Below are 12,973 nucleotides of genomic sequence, written 5' to 3' on the forward strand. Positions count from 1 at the left end.
GTGAACTGTGTTGTTGTTGTGTTGATGCTGTCTATATATGTGTGCAAGTGGGAAGGATATTGGCGGTGGGTCGTTGTGTCGGTGATACTCACCTTGATAACTGTCGAGTTTTAACGGGACCGGCACGGTTGGCCTAGTGGTAAGGCGTCCACCCCGTGATCGGGAGGTCGTGGGTTCGAACCCCGGCCGGGTCACATAAGACTTTAAAATTGGCAAACTAGTGGCTGCTCCGCCTGGCGTCTGGCATTATGGGGTTAGTGCTAGGACTGGTTGGTCCGGTGTCAGAATAATGTGACTGGGTGAGACACGAAGCCTGTGCTGCGACTTCTGTCTTGTGTGTGGCGCACGTTATATGTCAAAGCAGCACCGCCCTGATATGGCTCTTCGTGGTCGGCTGGGCGTTAAGCAAACAAACAAACAAAAAAGTTTTAACGGGTAGCGTGATGGGCTTGTGAGTATAATGTGACTATAATGTGACTGTATAAATGTGACTGTAATGTGAGTGTAATGTGACGATTGGCAAGCGGTAGGACGAGGAAAGAGTCCACAACCCTTGGTGTCTGCTTATACTCCCTGTCTCAATGTCACCTGTCCTTTGTTTCCTATATCCTGAGTAACACCTGTCTTTCGCGTTCTAGTCTGAATTCCACGTTTCCTTACCTGGAATTAATGTTAATTTGAAGACCGTTTTAGTCACTGGAAGCTTTCAGCTGGGTAGCTCAGTGTTTGATGCAGGTTGGTGTGTGCACTGTGCCCTATGTCGGTGTGAGCTCAGAGTGCGTGTGGACGGTGGATAAACTGCATCATATATATAGTGAGGGACGATCAGTCGGTGAGAAGTCAGAGTGTGGTGAGCTGGGCAGTGGACATGGTGTGTGTGTGCACTGAGTCGTCAGGTGGCAATGATGAGGTTCATTCACAGGGTTCAACGCTCTCACACCAGGAATGAGACGTACGTGGGACGCTGTGTGCGTGCGTGCGTGATTGTGTGTGTGTGAGAGAGAGAGAGAGAGAGAGAGAGAGAGAGAGAGAGAGAGAGAGAGAGAGAGAGAGAGAGAGAGAGAGAGAGAGAGAGAGAGAGAGAGAGAGAGAGATCGTGTGACGCATTTCCGTCCTTCAAGCGCGGATGTCCTTAAGCCACCTCCCACCTCACAGTGACTGTCAGCTTCCTTCTCTGTCTCTCGTGTCTGTTCCTGGTAGTCTGTACTGCAGTGCGCTGAGATAGGACTGTATTGTGAGTCTGGAGACCAACTACTAGTATAGTAATGTCGTGCAATGCAAAAACTTTAAGTCTGGAGATCAGAGAGTTGTTTTTTCCGCCTGTTTGTTCTGTGAAATCAGCCGGTAACAACTTACTTCCTCGCTCGGCTTCAGAAGTATATTGTGTTTGATTGTGTTGGTGTGAAGCCTGGCGGATACCGTGTGGTGTTCAAGGAATAATATCCAAGAGTTTGGATTCAATTAATTAACATAAATGCGGTGCGTTTTAGACCAAATTGTGCCATGTACGTCTAGATAAAAATACAGTGGATTTCTCGGATTCGCCAAGTTAGTCAAATTTATATACCAGAAACTTGCCCCAAACGTTGAGATCAATGGTATCCCTTTAATAGCAAGCTGTCTCGGGGTGTTCATGTCCTACATTATGAACGGGAAAGTGTGAGTGACAGCTGGGAACCCGGTCACGTGTGGTGACGATGTGACAGACCCGTCAGGACAGAGCGATTTACGTGCGATTTGGTTCTGGTTAATTAAATACGGTGTCAGGCTCCCGTTGCTTTGAACATTATGGGTTAAAGTCTGTTTCCATTGTGGCTAGGTGTAGGCGGCAGTAGGCACAGGTGTGGGATACAATATCGGTGTTAATGGCCAGGTGTTATGTTGTGTCCTGCAGGTAACACCTCTCCGCACCTGACGCCCATCTTATTTCACGGGTGCTCTAACATTCCTGCACCTCCACCACCCCTTTTCATCCTTAGTTGAACCTGAACAGCTGTTTTACCGTCACCACATATACAGGCCTCTCTTTTAATACCTCACAAAATGTGATGGATGGCGGCGTCTTTCATCTATCACGTCAATCAGCGTGATTGGCAGGCCATCCCTTATTTCATTCCGCCCTGCACCCGACGTCCATCACACCCAGCGCTAAACACACCTGGTAGTACACGTCCCGTCATTTGACAGTGACAGACATGGATTAAGGACGTTAAGCCTACCTCCGTTAGGAAGATGGTACTGTGGTGGTAGTCAGGGTTGCGTAAGTGGCGCAACCGGATCAGAGGTTACAGCGTTCCAGCCGCGCGACCATTACCACAGGTAACACTAGGCTAGTGCATGTCTGCATAGAATACGCTTATTTGACAGCGAGCCTTTTCTCACCCGCGCCGTAGTGCGCAGTGTCAGATGTGGCTTACGGTAACGTTAACCACGAGTGACTTAAAATCTGCATTGTGTGATGTCTGTGGCCACTGCACCAGCAACACTTTCCTTCCTCACAGCTTCCGCTCGGGCCGTTGTCGGCGTGGGGCCAACTAACTCCCCCCCCCCCCCTCCCTCGTCTTTCTGTATCTGTCTGCCAGTTGCCAGCAGCACAAGTGGAGAGGAGGCAGGCTGGCGGCAATTTGGATGATTTCAATTTACTGCCCTCTCTTCCCTTGCCAAGATATATCCCCACCGCGGAGATAGCTGTCATCTCCACACGCACACACCTGTCATGGTTCTGGTGTTCGTGGCGAGGGGCGGGTTTTTGGTGCTGTGTGGTGCTGGTGGATGTAAAGGCTCTCCTTACTTGAGCCCCAAGTTGACCGAACTTCCAGTGCTAGAGCTTCGTGTAGTCGACTTCACCAAATTAATCTCAGGATTTAGGAATCTCCATGACGCTGTCTGACCCTACACTGCCTGGATCAGACAAGTGACGTAGCATGTGACGTCACGCAAGCTGTTCCATGACCTGTTTGGGTCACGGCACGCGATGGACCGGTGTTGTGACGTGACGCAAGCTGTTCCATGACCTGTTTGGGTCACAGCACGCAAGGTGATGTGACGTCACGCAAGCTGTTCCATGACCTGTTATGGTCACAGCACGCGAGGTGATGTGACGTGACGCAAGCTGTTCCATGACCTGTTATGGTCACAGCACGCGAGGTGATGTGACGTCACGCAAGCTGTTCCATGACCTGTTATGGTCACAGCACGCGAGGTGATGTGACGTCACGCAAGCTGTTCCATGACCTGTTTGGGTCACAGCACGTGAGGGACCAGTGTTGCGACGTGGCGCAAGCTGTTCCATGACCCGCTGGGGTCACATGGAGGAAGGGGCACGAGGAATAGACCCAATCGGTACTCCAAGCTCTCGCTAACTTCAAGGCATAGCAAAGCATGTGATAGGGCTATATCGTGAGAGCTGCGATGGTCGGTGTTCGAAGTTCTCGCGACTTTCGAAGCATAACAAAGAGCATAATGATCTAGCGAGAGCTGCTCAGATACCGAAAAGGTATGCATGTACTACATTCGATAGACCTTGTGTTGTGTGTTTTGTCAGGTAAGATGTAGGTGACCCTGGCTGTATGTAGCGAGACGTGTGGAGGTAGCCGACTCGGGACTGAATTCGATACCCCTCAGGACACAGGCACACAGCGTGAAGGGCAACCATTGTCACTCTGACATAGAACACAACGAGACATTCGCCGCAACAAAAGACACAAGTGGCACGTCTTTTCCTGAATGCTTCACCTTGCACAACCAATGACACGGCTGTAGGTGGGGTGACATTCAATTGAGAGAGAATACTCTGGCCTGTAGATTGTTAAGGCTGTTGTTTAGCGGTACGTCTTTACGTGAATGGTTCACCTTGCACAGGCAATGAGACGGGGGTTGATGTGAGGGGAATTCTCTCGTCTGCATTTTGTTAAGAGTGGTACGGGTACGTATGCCCACCGTACGCCACCCGGCGCGTGATGGACGATTGAGAAAGTGGGTAGGACAGGTTGACGGCGTGTGGCTCCCTGTTTCCCCGTCACAGCCACCATCGTGTGTCCCCCAGGTAAGGTCACCTCTCCCTCTCGCTGCTCCGTGCCAGCTGGTCGTTTGCACAGCACATCACTATAAGTGTTGTCTGTCTATCCCCAGGCCACTTGTCAACTTGATTGTTTGGAGAGTGAGGTCACCGTATTGTCAACATAATGTCGACACTGATTATTGTGTGAACGTAATGACGGCAGTAATAGTGATCCTTGTATGGACATGCTGTCGACACAGATTATTGTGTGAACGTAATGACGGCAATCATTTTGATCCTTGTGTGAACATAACGTTGACACTGATTATTGTGTGAACGTAATGACGGCAGTGATAGTGATCGTTGTATGGATGCGTGATCTACTACAGTTCCTGGATCAGTCATATTCGCTTTGGTGTTTATTTTGATAGGCATGGCCAGTCACAATCTCTGTCTAGTTTATTTTGATACGCTGGGTCAGTCATAATCTCTTGTCTAGTTTATTTTGATAGGCTGGGTCAGTCGTAATCTCTGTCTAGTTTATTTTGATACGCTGGGTCAGTCGTGATCTCGGTCTAGTTTATTTTGATACACTGGGTCAGTCATAATCACAGTCTAGTTTTATTTTGATATTATATATGCTGGTTTAGCAGCAAACGAAGTACATTGTACCGTCTACTTCTCTTAGCAGTCAATGTGCAATCTTACGGGACACAGTGGGGGGAGCGGGGGGGGGGGGGGGGGGGGTCGAGTGGCTGTTGAACACAAGTGACGTCCCCGCTGTGTGGCCGAGGAGCGGATGTGGGGAGAGGGCGATAACGACGAGGACCCTCTAGGGCCATCAGAACCACGCCACCAGATAGTCAGAGATGTTCCCTGCTAGACTTTAATAACGATAAAACTGTTACATTTTGAATACGATAAAACTGCTAGACTTAAAACTGCGACGATGATGATTTTTTTCAGAAAGTGAATGCTGTTACCTGAATATGGAAAGGTGTCGTCACGAAAGGACTCGAATAAGTGTGGAAATCCAGACTGTGAAATTACTTCGTCACTGACGTTAAGGGTTTGTGTAAAAATAGTACGGACTTTAAGTCACTCTCGGTTAACGTCAACGTACCCGTAGGCTACACCTGGCATTGTGCAATACAGCGCGGGCGAGGAGAGGCTCCAAATACAGAATACAGAATATTTATCGCTCTCAGTTAGGCTTACTACATGCGGACAAGATACGACAGGTGATGCGTCGTAATGAATTGTATAAGTCCCACAGGCACACAAGGTTAAGCCTATTAAGGACTAGTCTAAGAAATATGATAGGTATAGGTGATGCGTGCGTCTCTTGGTGTTTTCCAAGCCCTGAGACTTTCGCTGTGACCTTGGGATCTGTTTCGTGCGCATGTGTACACACGGGGATGTTCTGACACCGAAGAGAGTCTTGCACGAAGTTGACTCCGAGAAATGCATCTCACGCCGAACTTGGGATTGGAACCCAGGCTGCAAAGCCAGCGCTTTTGTGACTGAGCTACGTCCCAGCCCGCAGTGATTGAGGTGAAGGTGTTGCAATACCGGGGGCGACAGCTGGGTGTCCATGAAGTGGATGACACTACACGAGTCAGAGGGTCGGCGTTGACACAGCTCTTTTCACCCACACTCACCGAGCTGTGGGACGGGGTGCACCAATATTGATGTCACAGCCCGCTCTCTTCCTCTTCCGCCCACCTGCTGCCTCAGTAGTTGTATTGGTATTGCTTTCACACCGTCCTGTCAGCTTATCCTTATTCATATTCGGGCTGCGTTCTCATTGGGGAAAGCGAGCTGCCATACAGTACGGCGCTATCCAATTGTTGTTCTGTCTCCCTTATGCGTGTTTTCATGTTTCCAAGCCCTGAGACTTTTGCTGCCGGTGAACTTGGGATCTGCGGGAGGGGGAGGCTTGGGGGGACACAACGTTGACTGTGGGAAATAAGTTATGTTGCTGGGTTGACTGTCATTGATCAGGGTACCTGGACCCGCCCATCTCACTCAGCTCTGGAGCATGTTCCAACATACAGCACAGTTTGATGACGTATAGTGTAACGTGTAGATAACGTCACAACGAATTGTGACGTAACGAGGTGTGACGTCACCTGTGACTTGTGTTTGTTTTTCTGCGAAGTGGACTTTTCACAGTGGTGTACGCGTACAGTATGACTTTACCTGGCTAACAGGCCTGAGAGAGAAGGGCGCCATCTGGTGTGGTACAGACGATGACACAGATAGCACTGAGTGATGATAGCACTGGGGTATTGGGGCCATGAGATAGGAGAGTGCGACACACGTCTATTTCTGACGGTGCCAGTGTAGATGTCGGTGTTTTGTTAATATCGCTATCAGTGTCAGGACACACTACAGTGGAACCCCTTTTTAAGACCTCCTAAAATATGGGGGGGGGGGGGGAATCAGGATGGAGTCGTAAAAAATGGAGGTAAAATTACAGAAGTTATGAACAGCAAATGTGAGCAACTAAGGTCTGAAAAGGGAGGGAGTCTTACATTGGGGGACGGGGGTGAGGGGCTCTAAAGGGGGCTTCCATTGTATTGTGAAACGGGAATCAAGAGTGGGGGGTGGGGTTACGTGATGGTTCATTTGACGTCAGACTCTGCGAGTGCAACAGGTGCCAGCGACCGGCACGCGCCGTGACGTCACAACAGTCATCGCTGTTTTGTGTTGGGCTGGTGCTTATTACTGTCAGTTGGTGTGGTGGCTCCAGCCATTGGTGTTATTAACATGACATACTTGACTCTTAGCCTTACCTGTCTCTACTGACCAAAGTGTACACGTTGACCTAGGTGTTGCGCTACGGAACGGTGGGTTGGACTCAAGTCTACGGCTCAGGACCGCTATTCAAAGCAGTAGGAAATTCAAATGAGCGTTAGGGACTGTGTTGTTGATAGCTAGCTTGTAACACTTAACTAGCGATTGTAGCGGAGAGGGGGAGGTTCGTGACCTTTACCGCCGTCGTAGTAAGGTAGTTAGGGCGACTTAAAACGCCACCATGCGGTCAAGTGCCGCTAAATAGGTGTCAGGAATACCAGTCCAGCGCTGTCTTCCCTCCTCTTTGTGATGATAGTACTCATTGGAGATCTCTGTCTGAAGTGGCAGTAGAGTTGTTGCATGTCATCAGCGCTTCGCTTTGACATGTGTCTCGCTCTACGCTACCCAACGCTTCATTGCTGTCGTTTTTACATTTTTCTCAGGATATGAGCCATTGAAGATCGGAGTGGAAATAGATTTGTGCTAAGGACAACATCCCAAGACTCTTGTTTGGCCAGTCCAGGCTGGCTGTTGGCGTGAAAGTGTGGTGAGGGCACAGTGGAGTGTGTTGCTCTGCGGAATGGTGACAGGTACCCTACTCTTCACCGCTGTCTTGCGTCCTCTTTCTGTTGATAGGGCACAGTGGAGTGTGTTGCTCTACGGAATGGTGACAGGTACCCCACTCTTCACCGCTGTAGTGCGTCCTCTTTCTGTTGATAGGGCACAGTGGAGTGTGTTGCTCTACGGATTGGTGACAGATACCCCACTCTTCACCGCTGTAGTGCGTCCTCTTTCTGTTGATAGGGCACAGTGGAGTGTGTTGCTCTACGGAATGGTGACAGGTACCATACTCTTCACCGCTGTCTTGCGTCCTCTTTCTGTTGATAGGGCACAGTGGAGTGTGTTGCTCTACGGAATGGTGGACAGGTACCCCACTCTTCACCGCTGTCTTGCGTCCTCTTTCTGTTGATAGGGCACAGTGGAGTGTGTTGCTCTACGGAATGGTGGACAGGTACCCCACTCTTCACCGCTGTCTTGCGTCCTCTTTCTGTTGATAGGGCACAGTGGAGTGTGTTGCTCTACGGAATGGTGGACAGATACCCCACTCTTCACCGCTGTCTTGCGTCCTCTTTCTGTTGATAGGGCACAGTGGAGTGTGTTGCTCTACGGAATGGTGGACAGGTACCCCACTCTTCACCGCTGTCTTGCGTCCTCTTTCTGTTGATAGGGCACAGTGGAGTGTGTTGCTCTACGGAATGGTGACAGGTACCCCACTCTTCACCGCTGTCTTGCGTCCTCTTTCTGTTGATAGGGCACAGTGGAGTGTGTTGCTCTACGGAATGGTGGACAGGTACCCCACTCTTCACCGCTGTCTTGCGTCCTCTTTCTGTTGATAGGGCACAGTGGAGTGTGTTGCTCTACGGAATGGTGGACAGGTACCCCACTCTTCACCGCTGTCTTGCGTCCTCTTTCTGTTGATAGGGCACAGTGGAGTGTGTTGCTCTACGGAATGGTGGACAGATACCCCACTCTTCACCGCTGTCTTGCGTCCTCTTTCTGTTGATAGGGCACAGTGGAGTGTGTTGCTCTACGGAATGGTGGACAGGTACCCCACTCTTCACCGCTGTAGTGCGTCCTCTTTCTGTTGATAGGGCACAGTGGAGTGTTTCTTTATTTGGTGTTTAACGTCGTTTTCAACCACGAAGGTTATATCGCGACGAGGGAAAGGGGGGAGATGGGATAGGGGAAAGGGGGGGGGGGAGATGGGATAGAACCACTTGTTAAGTGTTTCTTGTTCACAAAAGCACTAATCAAAAAATTGCTCCAGGGGCTTGCAACGTAGTACAATATATGACCTTACTGGGAGAATGCAAGTTTCCAGTACAAAGGACTAAACATTTCTTACATACTGCTTGACTAAAATCTTTACAAACATTGACTATATTCTATACAAGAACCACTTAACAAGGGTAAAAGGAGAAACAGAATCCGTTAGTCGCCTCATACGACATGCGACATGCGGGGTGCAGAGAAATAAGGATGTGGAAAAGAAGACTTTTGGTAAGTGAAATAAAGGTGATGGATCCAGTCAGGTAGAAATAAGACAACAAGAAAAGAATTGGAAAACTGCAGGGAATAGTAGGGAGAGTTTTCTTGGAAGGAAATATAGGTGAAAGGACTGGTAAGGCAGAAATAAGACAAAAGAAGAGAAGAAACAGAACCGTTAGTCGCCTCTTACGACATGCTGGGTAGCATCGGGTAAATTCTTTCTAGTCCCAACCAATATGGGACTCCCCCTAACCCGCGGGGGGACAGTGGAGTGTGTTGCTCTACGGAATGGTGACAGGTACCATACTCTTCACCGCTGTCTTGCGTCCTCTTTCTGTTGATAGGGCACAGTGGAGTGTGTTGCTCTACGGAATGGTGACAGGTACCTTACTCTTCACCGCTGTCTTGCGTCCTCTTTCTGTTGATAGGGCACAGTGGAGTGTGTTGCTCTACGGAATGGTGACAGGTACCTTACTCTTCACCGCTGTAGTGCGTCCTCTTTCTGTTGATAGGGCACAGTGAAGTGTGTTGCTCTACGGAATGGTGACAGGTACACCACTCTTCACCGCTGTCTTGCGTCCTCTTTCTGTTGATAGGGCACAGTGGAGTGTGTTGCTCTACGGAATGGTGACAGGTACCATACTCTTCACCGCTGTCTTGCGTCTTCTTTCTGTTGATAGGGCACAGTGGAGTGTGTTGCTCTACGGAATGGTGACAGGTACCTTACTCTTCACCGCTGTCGTGCGTCCTCTTTCTGTTGATAGGGCACAGTGGAGATCTCTGTCGGACGCGGCAATACATTCCTTTTATGAACTACAACATTGTGTTCTCTCTCCTGCCATGTTATGCTACCAAGATTGATCTATTTTCACCTGTTCGTTTCTCTCTGGATTGGAACCGTTGGAGATCACAGGTGGTCATAGAATTGTCCTTAGGAGCACAGCGTGATTTGCTCTTTTGCGCCATTTTTATCACAAGACTTTAGTTATTTAATAGTTGGTTGTTAGCTAGTACAGGCTTGCTATTGACGTGAAAGTGAATGAATTAGACCGCGGTTGTCGTTGTGTGTTAGCTAGAAATCAAAGATCCTTTGCTGGGTGGTACCACTGTGTGTGTGTGTGTGTGTGTGTGTGTGGAGACGAGCAGATGAGATGTTAGATATGAGGTTACAAAGATCATTTACATAATACAAAGCATACAGAAGACCGGGCTTCGTTTCACAGCAACATTTGTTTGACGATACCCAACAGTGCGGGAAAACAGTGTATGGTGTGAACGTAGGTGAATGATTGTGTCGGGAGAAAAGACTGTTGTCATGTGTGGTATGGCACTCAAGTGTGTAGAAAGGCAATAACAGGCCTGTCATCCCTTCACTGGTGTGGTACATAGCATTCAAGTTTGTGAAAAGGCAATAAGAATAAGAATAAGAATACTTTATTATCTCATCTGTCATCAGTTCACCGTTGTGGTATAGCACTCAGGTGAGCAGAGTGGCAATAATGTAGGTATGTTCAAATAGCATAGCGTGTCGCCTCCCATCTACCTAATGCCGGCAGTTTGAAATGACGTCAGATGTGCGCCAGGCACAGCTCGCTGGATGGACACAGGTCTACGGCGCGTGTTGTCCCGTCATCACTTCCGTCATCACGGGGTGTCGCACAGTGTTCAGCTACACCTCTCTCTGGTTGTTCCTAGGATGCTGTGCTGTTAAGGTTTGACAGGTTGATAGTAATGTTATGACGAGGACTGATTGTTTCCATCATGCAGTGCTGTTAAGGTTTGACAGGTTGATAGTAATGTTATGACGAGGACTGGTTGTTTCCATCATTCAGTGCTGTGAAGGATTGACAGGTAGATAGTGATGTTATGACGAGGACTGGTAGATAGTGATGTTATGACGAGGACTGGTTGTTTCCATGATGTGCGGTGCTGTGAAAGACGCAAGCAGTACGCGCAGCCAATGTGTTTGTGTAAAACTTGCAGCGTTGGTTAGGTGTGACGTAGTGTGGCTATTCCTGCAGGTGCGGGCAGCATCGCGGTGTCTTGACAGTTTGTCTTCCAAAAGAAGCGCTGTACGTGGCAATAACATCTGGCGATCATTCTCTCGTCTTGCTTCCCCTTGTCATGTTGTTAGTGATACTTTACGTCTTTTATTCGAGTCGTTGTGAAGTAGGTCACTGCGCCATGAAAGTGATGCGGTCGTTGAGGGTAAAGCCATTCCCACTGCACGCCGTCTACACCACAGCTTGTCCTGGTGCTGGGTGGTCGGTACGTTGGGCAAACCTAGATGCTCACAGCTTGTCCTGGAGCATGGTGGTCGGTACGTTGGGCAAACCTATATGTTCACAGCTTGTCCTGGAGCATGGTGGTCGGTACGTTGGGCAAACCTAGATGTTCACAGCTTGTCATGGTGCCGGGTGGTCGGTACGTTGGGCAAACCTAGATGTCCACAGCAGACGACGTAGTGGTGATAGAGCTCACAACACGCTGACATGCAGGGGAGGTCGTAGTCTTGTCGCAGTCACGACAAACTGTTGACGATAATAACTTGTCACTATAATATATTGTCGGTGCTTTTACTTTTTCTAACTTAACTTTCTGTCTGTTGTGCTTGAGTTACGTCAAGACGTAAAGTCGTCAAGTGTATATGCCATTGGTTTGGTTGAGAGCGGGTGACTCTGATCACGTGGTGACTTCTCTTTGGTGCACGGGGTGGTTATCTTGTTGCTGTCGTGTCAAGATCATACGGCTTATTAGCGCTGTGGACAGTAGTGCCACCCCCCACAGTAGCTCGGCCGTCTGTAGGGGTTATGCAGCTTATTTGGGTCTGTGCCCAGTAGTGATTTTGAGTGTTAGGGTGACAGTGACTTTTTGCAGGGGTTATACAGCTGATTTACGTCTGTCTCCAGAAGTGATATTGGGGTTAGGGTGACAGTGGCTTTCTATAGGGCGGTGTGACTTGGGGTGAACGCCCTGCACGCTGATTTACAGCAAGCAAAACATTTATTGTCCAGGATCGAGTCGTCGCATTCCGCAAGTGGCTTTGTTCCCCTCGATGTCTTCAGTGAGTGCAGGTTGAGTGAGACGTACAATGAGCAGGCTCACTGTTTAACCCGGCATTGTCTGAGGTGAGCGTAGGACTGGTATTGTGCAAAAAAACACTGCACAGTGCTAGACTAGAATGACGCACCGCTTAGCTGACACGACCCGGGCTTTATGAGATCGTAGTGTCATGTGATTGAGTTTTAACAGAATAATAATCAGTGGGACTTTAAGACGTGTGAGACAAGCCTCGCGATACGTACCACGTGACGCATGCAATGTAGTCCCAAGACTAGGCTCCGCTAGCAGCAGTCTCGGTGTGTCTTGTGCAGATTGTGTGTCCCAGTGCTGTCTGTCGGGATCTCGGATAGCCAAAGATTGGTTGAAGAATGTCAACAACAGTTGATAACTAAGTGTGTGGATCTGTGTGTGTACAGAGAAGGGTCTGTCAGCACACAGCAAACTTCACTTTTTTTTCTTTTTCTGCTAGACAATCAACAGAACTTTCTGCGAGAGACACATTACACACTTCTTCAGTTGAGAACCGTGCCTTATCCGCCTCAAAAAACCCGGATTCAATACCGTACAGTGTGACTATTGGAAAAAAACGTCATCACAAGTTGTATACAAGAACGACAAGGACCTTAGACGTAGCAGAAACAAAGTGATTGAGTTTACAAAAAGTCTGTTCCGTATTTGAGAGCACACCGGAATCGCTACAATACAGGGTGCTCAGAGGATATACGGATCTTGACGTCGTGGAGTGTGACCCAAGTGTGTAAAAGTGAATCGGCACTATAGCGTGCACACAGACTGTCCGGGTTAGGACGTCAAAAGTGAATCGGCACAGTAGCGTGCACACAGACTGTCCGGGTTAGGACGTCAAAAGTGAATCGGCACAGTAGCGTGCACCCCGAGCCCGACTCCCAGCATGCTGTGCGGCCTGTCTCGCCGGCTGTCCAAGTCGTTCTCACGACGCGGCCCGCCCAGCACGGACAGCAGGAAGAAGGAGAGGGTGGAGAAGAGGAAGAGGTTGAGGCGGCGGTCTCTGGACGACCTCAGCGTGGAGATCATGGCCGACTT

The 12,973-nt window shown here is 49.2% G+C and overlaps 1 protein-coding gene across 7 annotated transcripts in view; it reads left to right on the top strand.

Annotated features, from left to right (window-relative positions):
• The window catches only part of LOC138983755 (diacylglycerol kinase delta-like), a 144,916-nt gene that overhangs the window by 75,697 nt on the left and 56,246 nt on the right, over positions 1-12,973 (top strand). Inside the window, exon 1 of one of the 7 annotated variants that reach the window (XM_070357071.1) lies at positions 8,849-12,973. This exon is cut by the window's right edge and continues 40 nt beyond it. The exons of the other annotated variants lie outside the window; for them this stretch is intronic. Coding sequence (XP_070213172.1) covers positions 12,822-12,973 — 152 coding nt within the window. The 5' untranslated portion in view covers positions 8,849-12,821. Of the gene's footprint in view, positions 1-8,848 lie in introns of those variants that run through there. 7 annotated transcript variants of the gene reach the window in all.

The sequence above is a fragment of the Littorina saxatilis genome, linkage group LG13 (genome assembly GCF_037325665.1).
Source record: "Littorina saxatilis isolate snail1 linkage group LG13, US_GU_Lsax_2.0, whole genome shotgun sequence".
Classification (NCBI taxonomy): Eukaryota; Metazoa; Mollusca; class Gastropoda; order Littorinimorpha; family Littorinidae; genus Littorina; species Littorina saxatilis.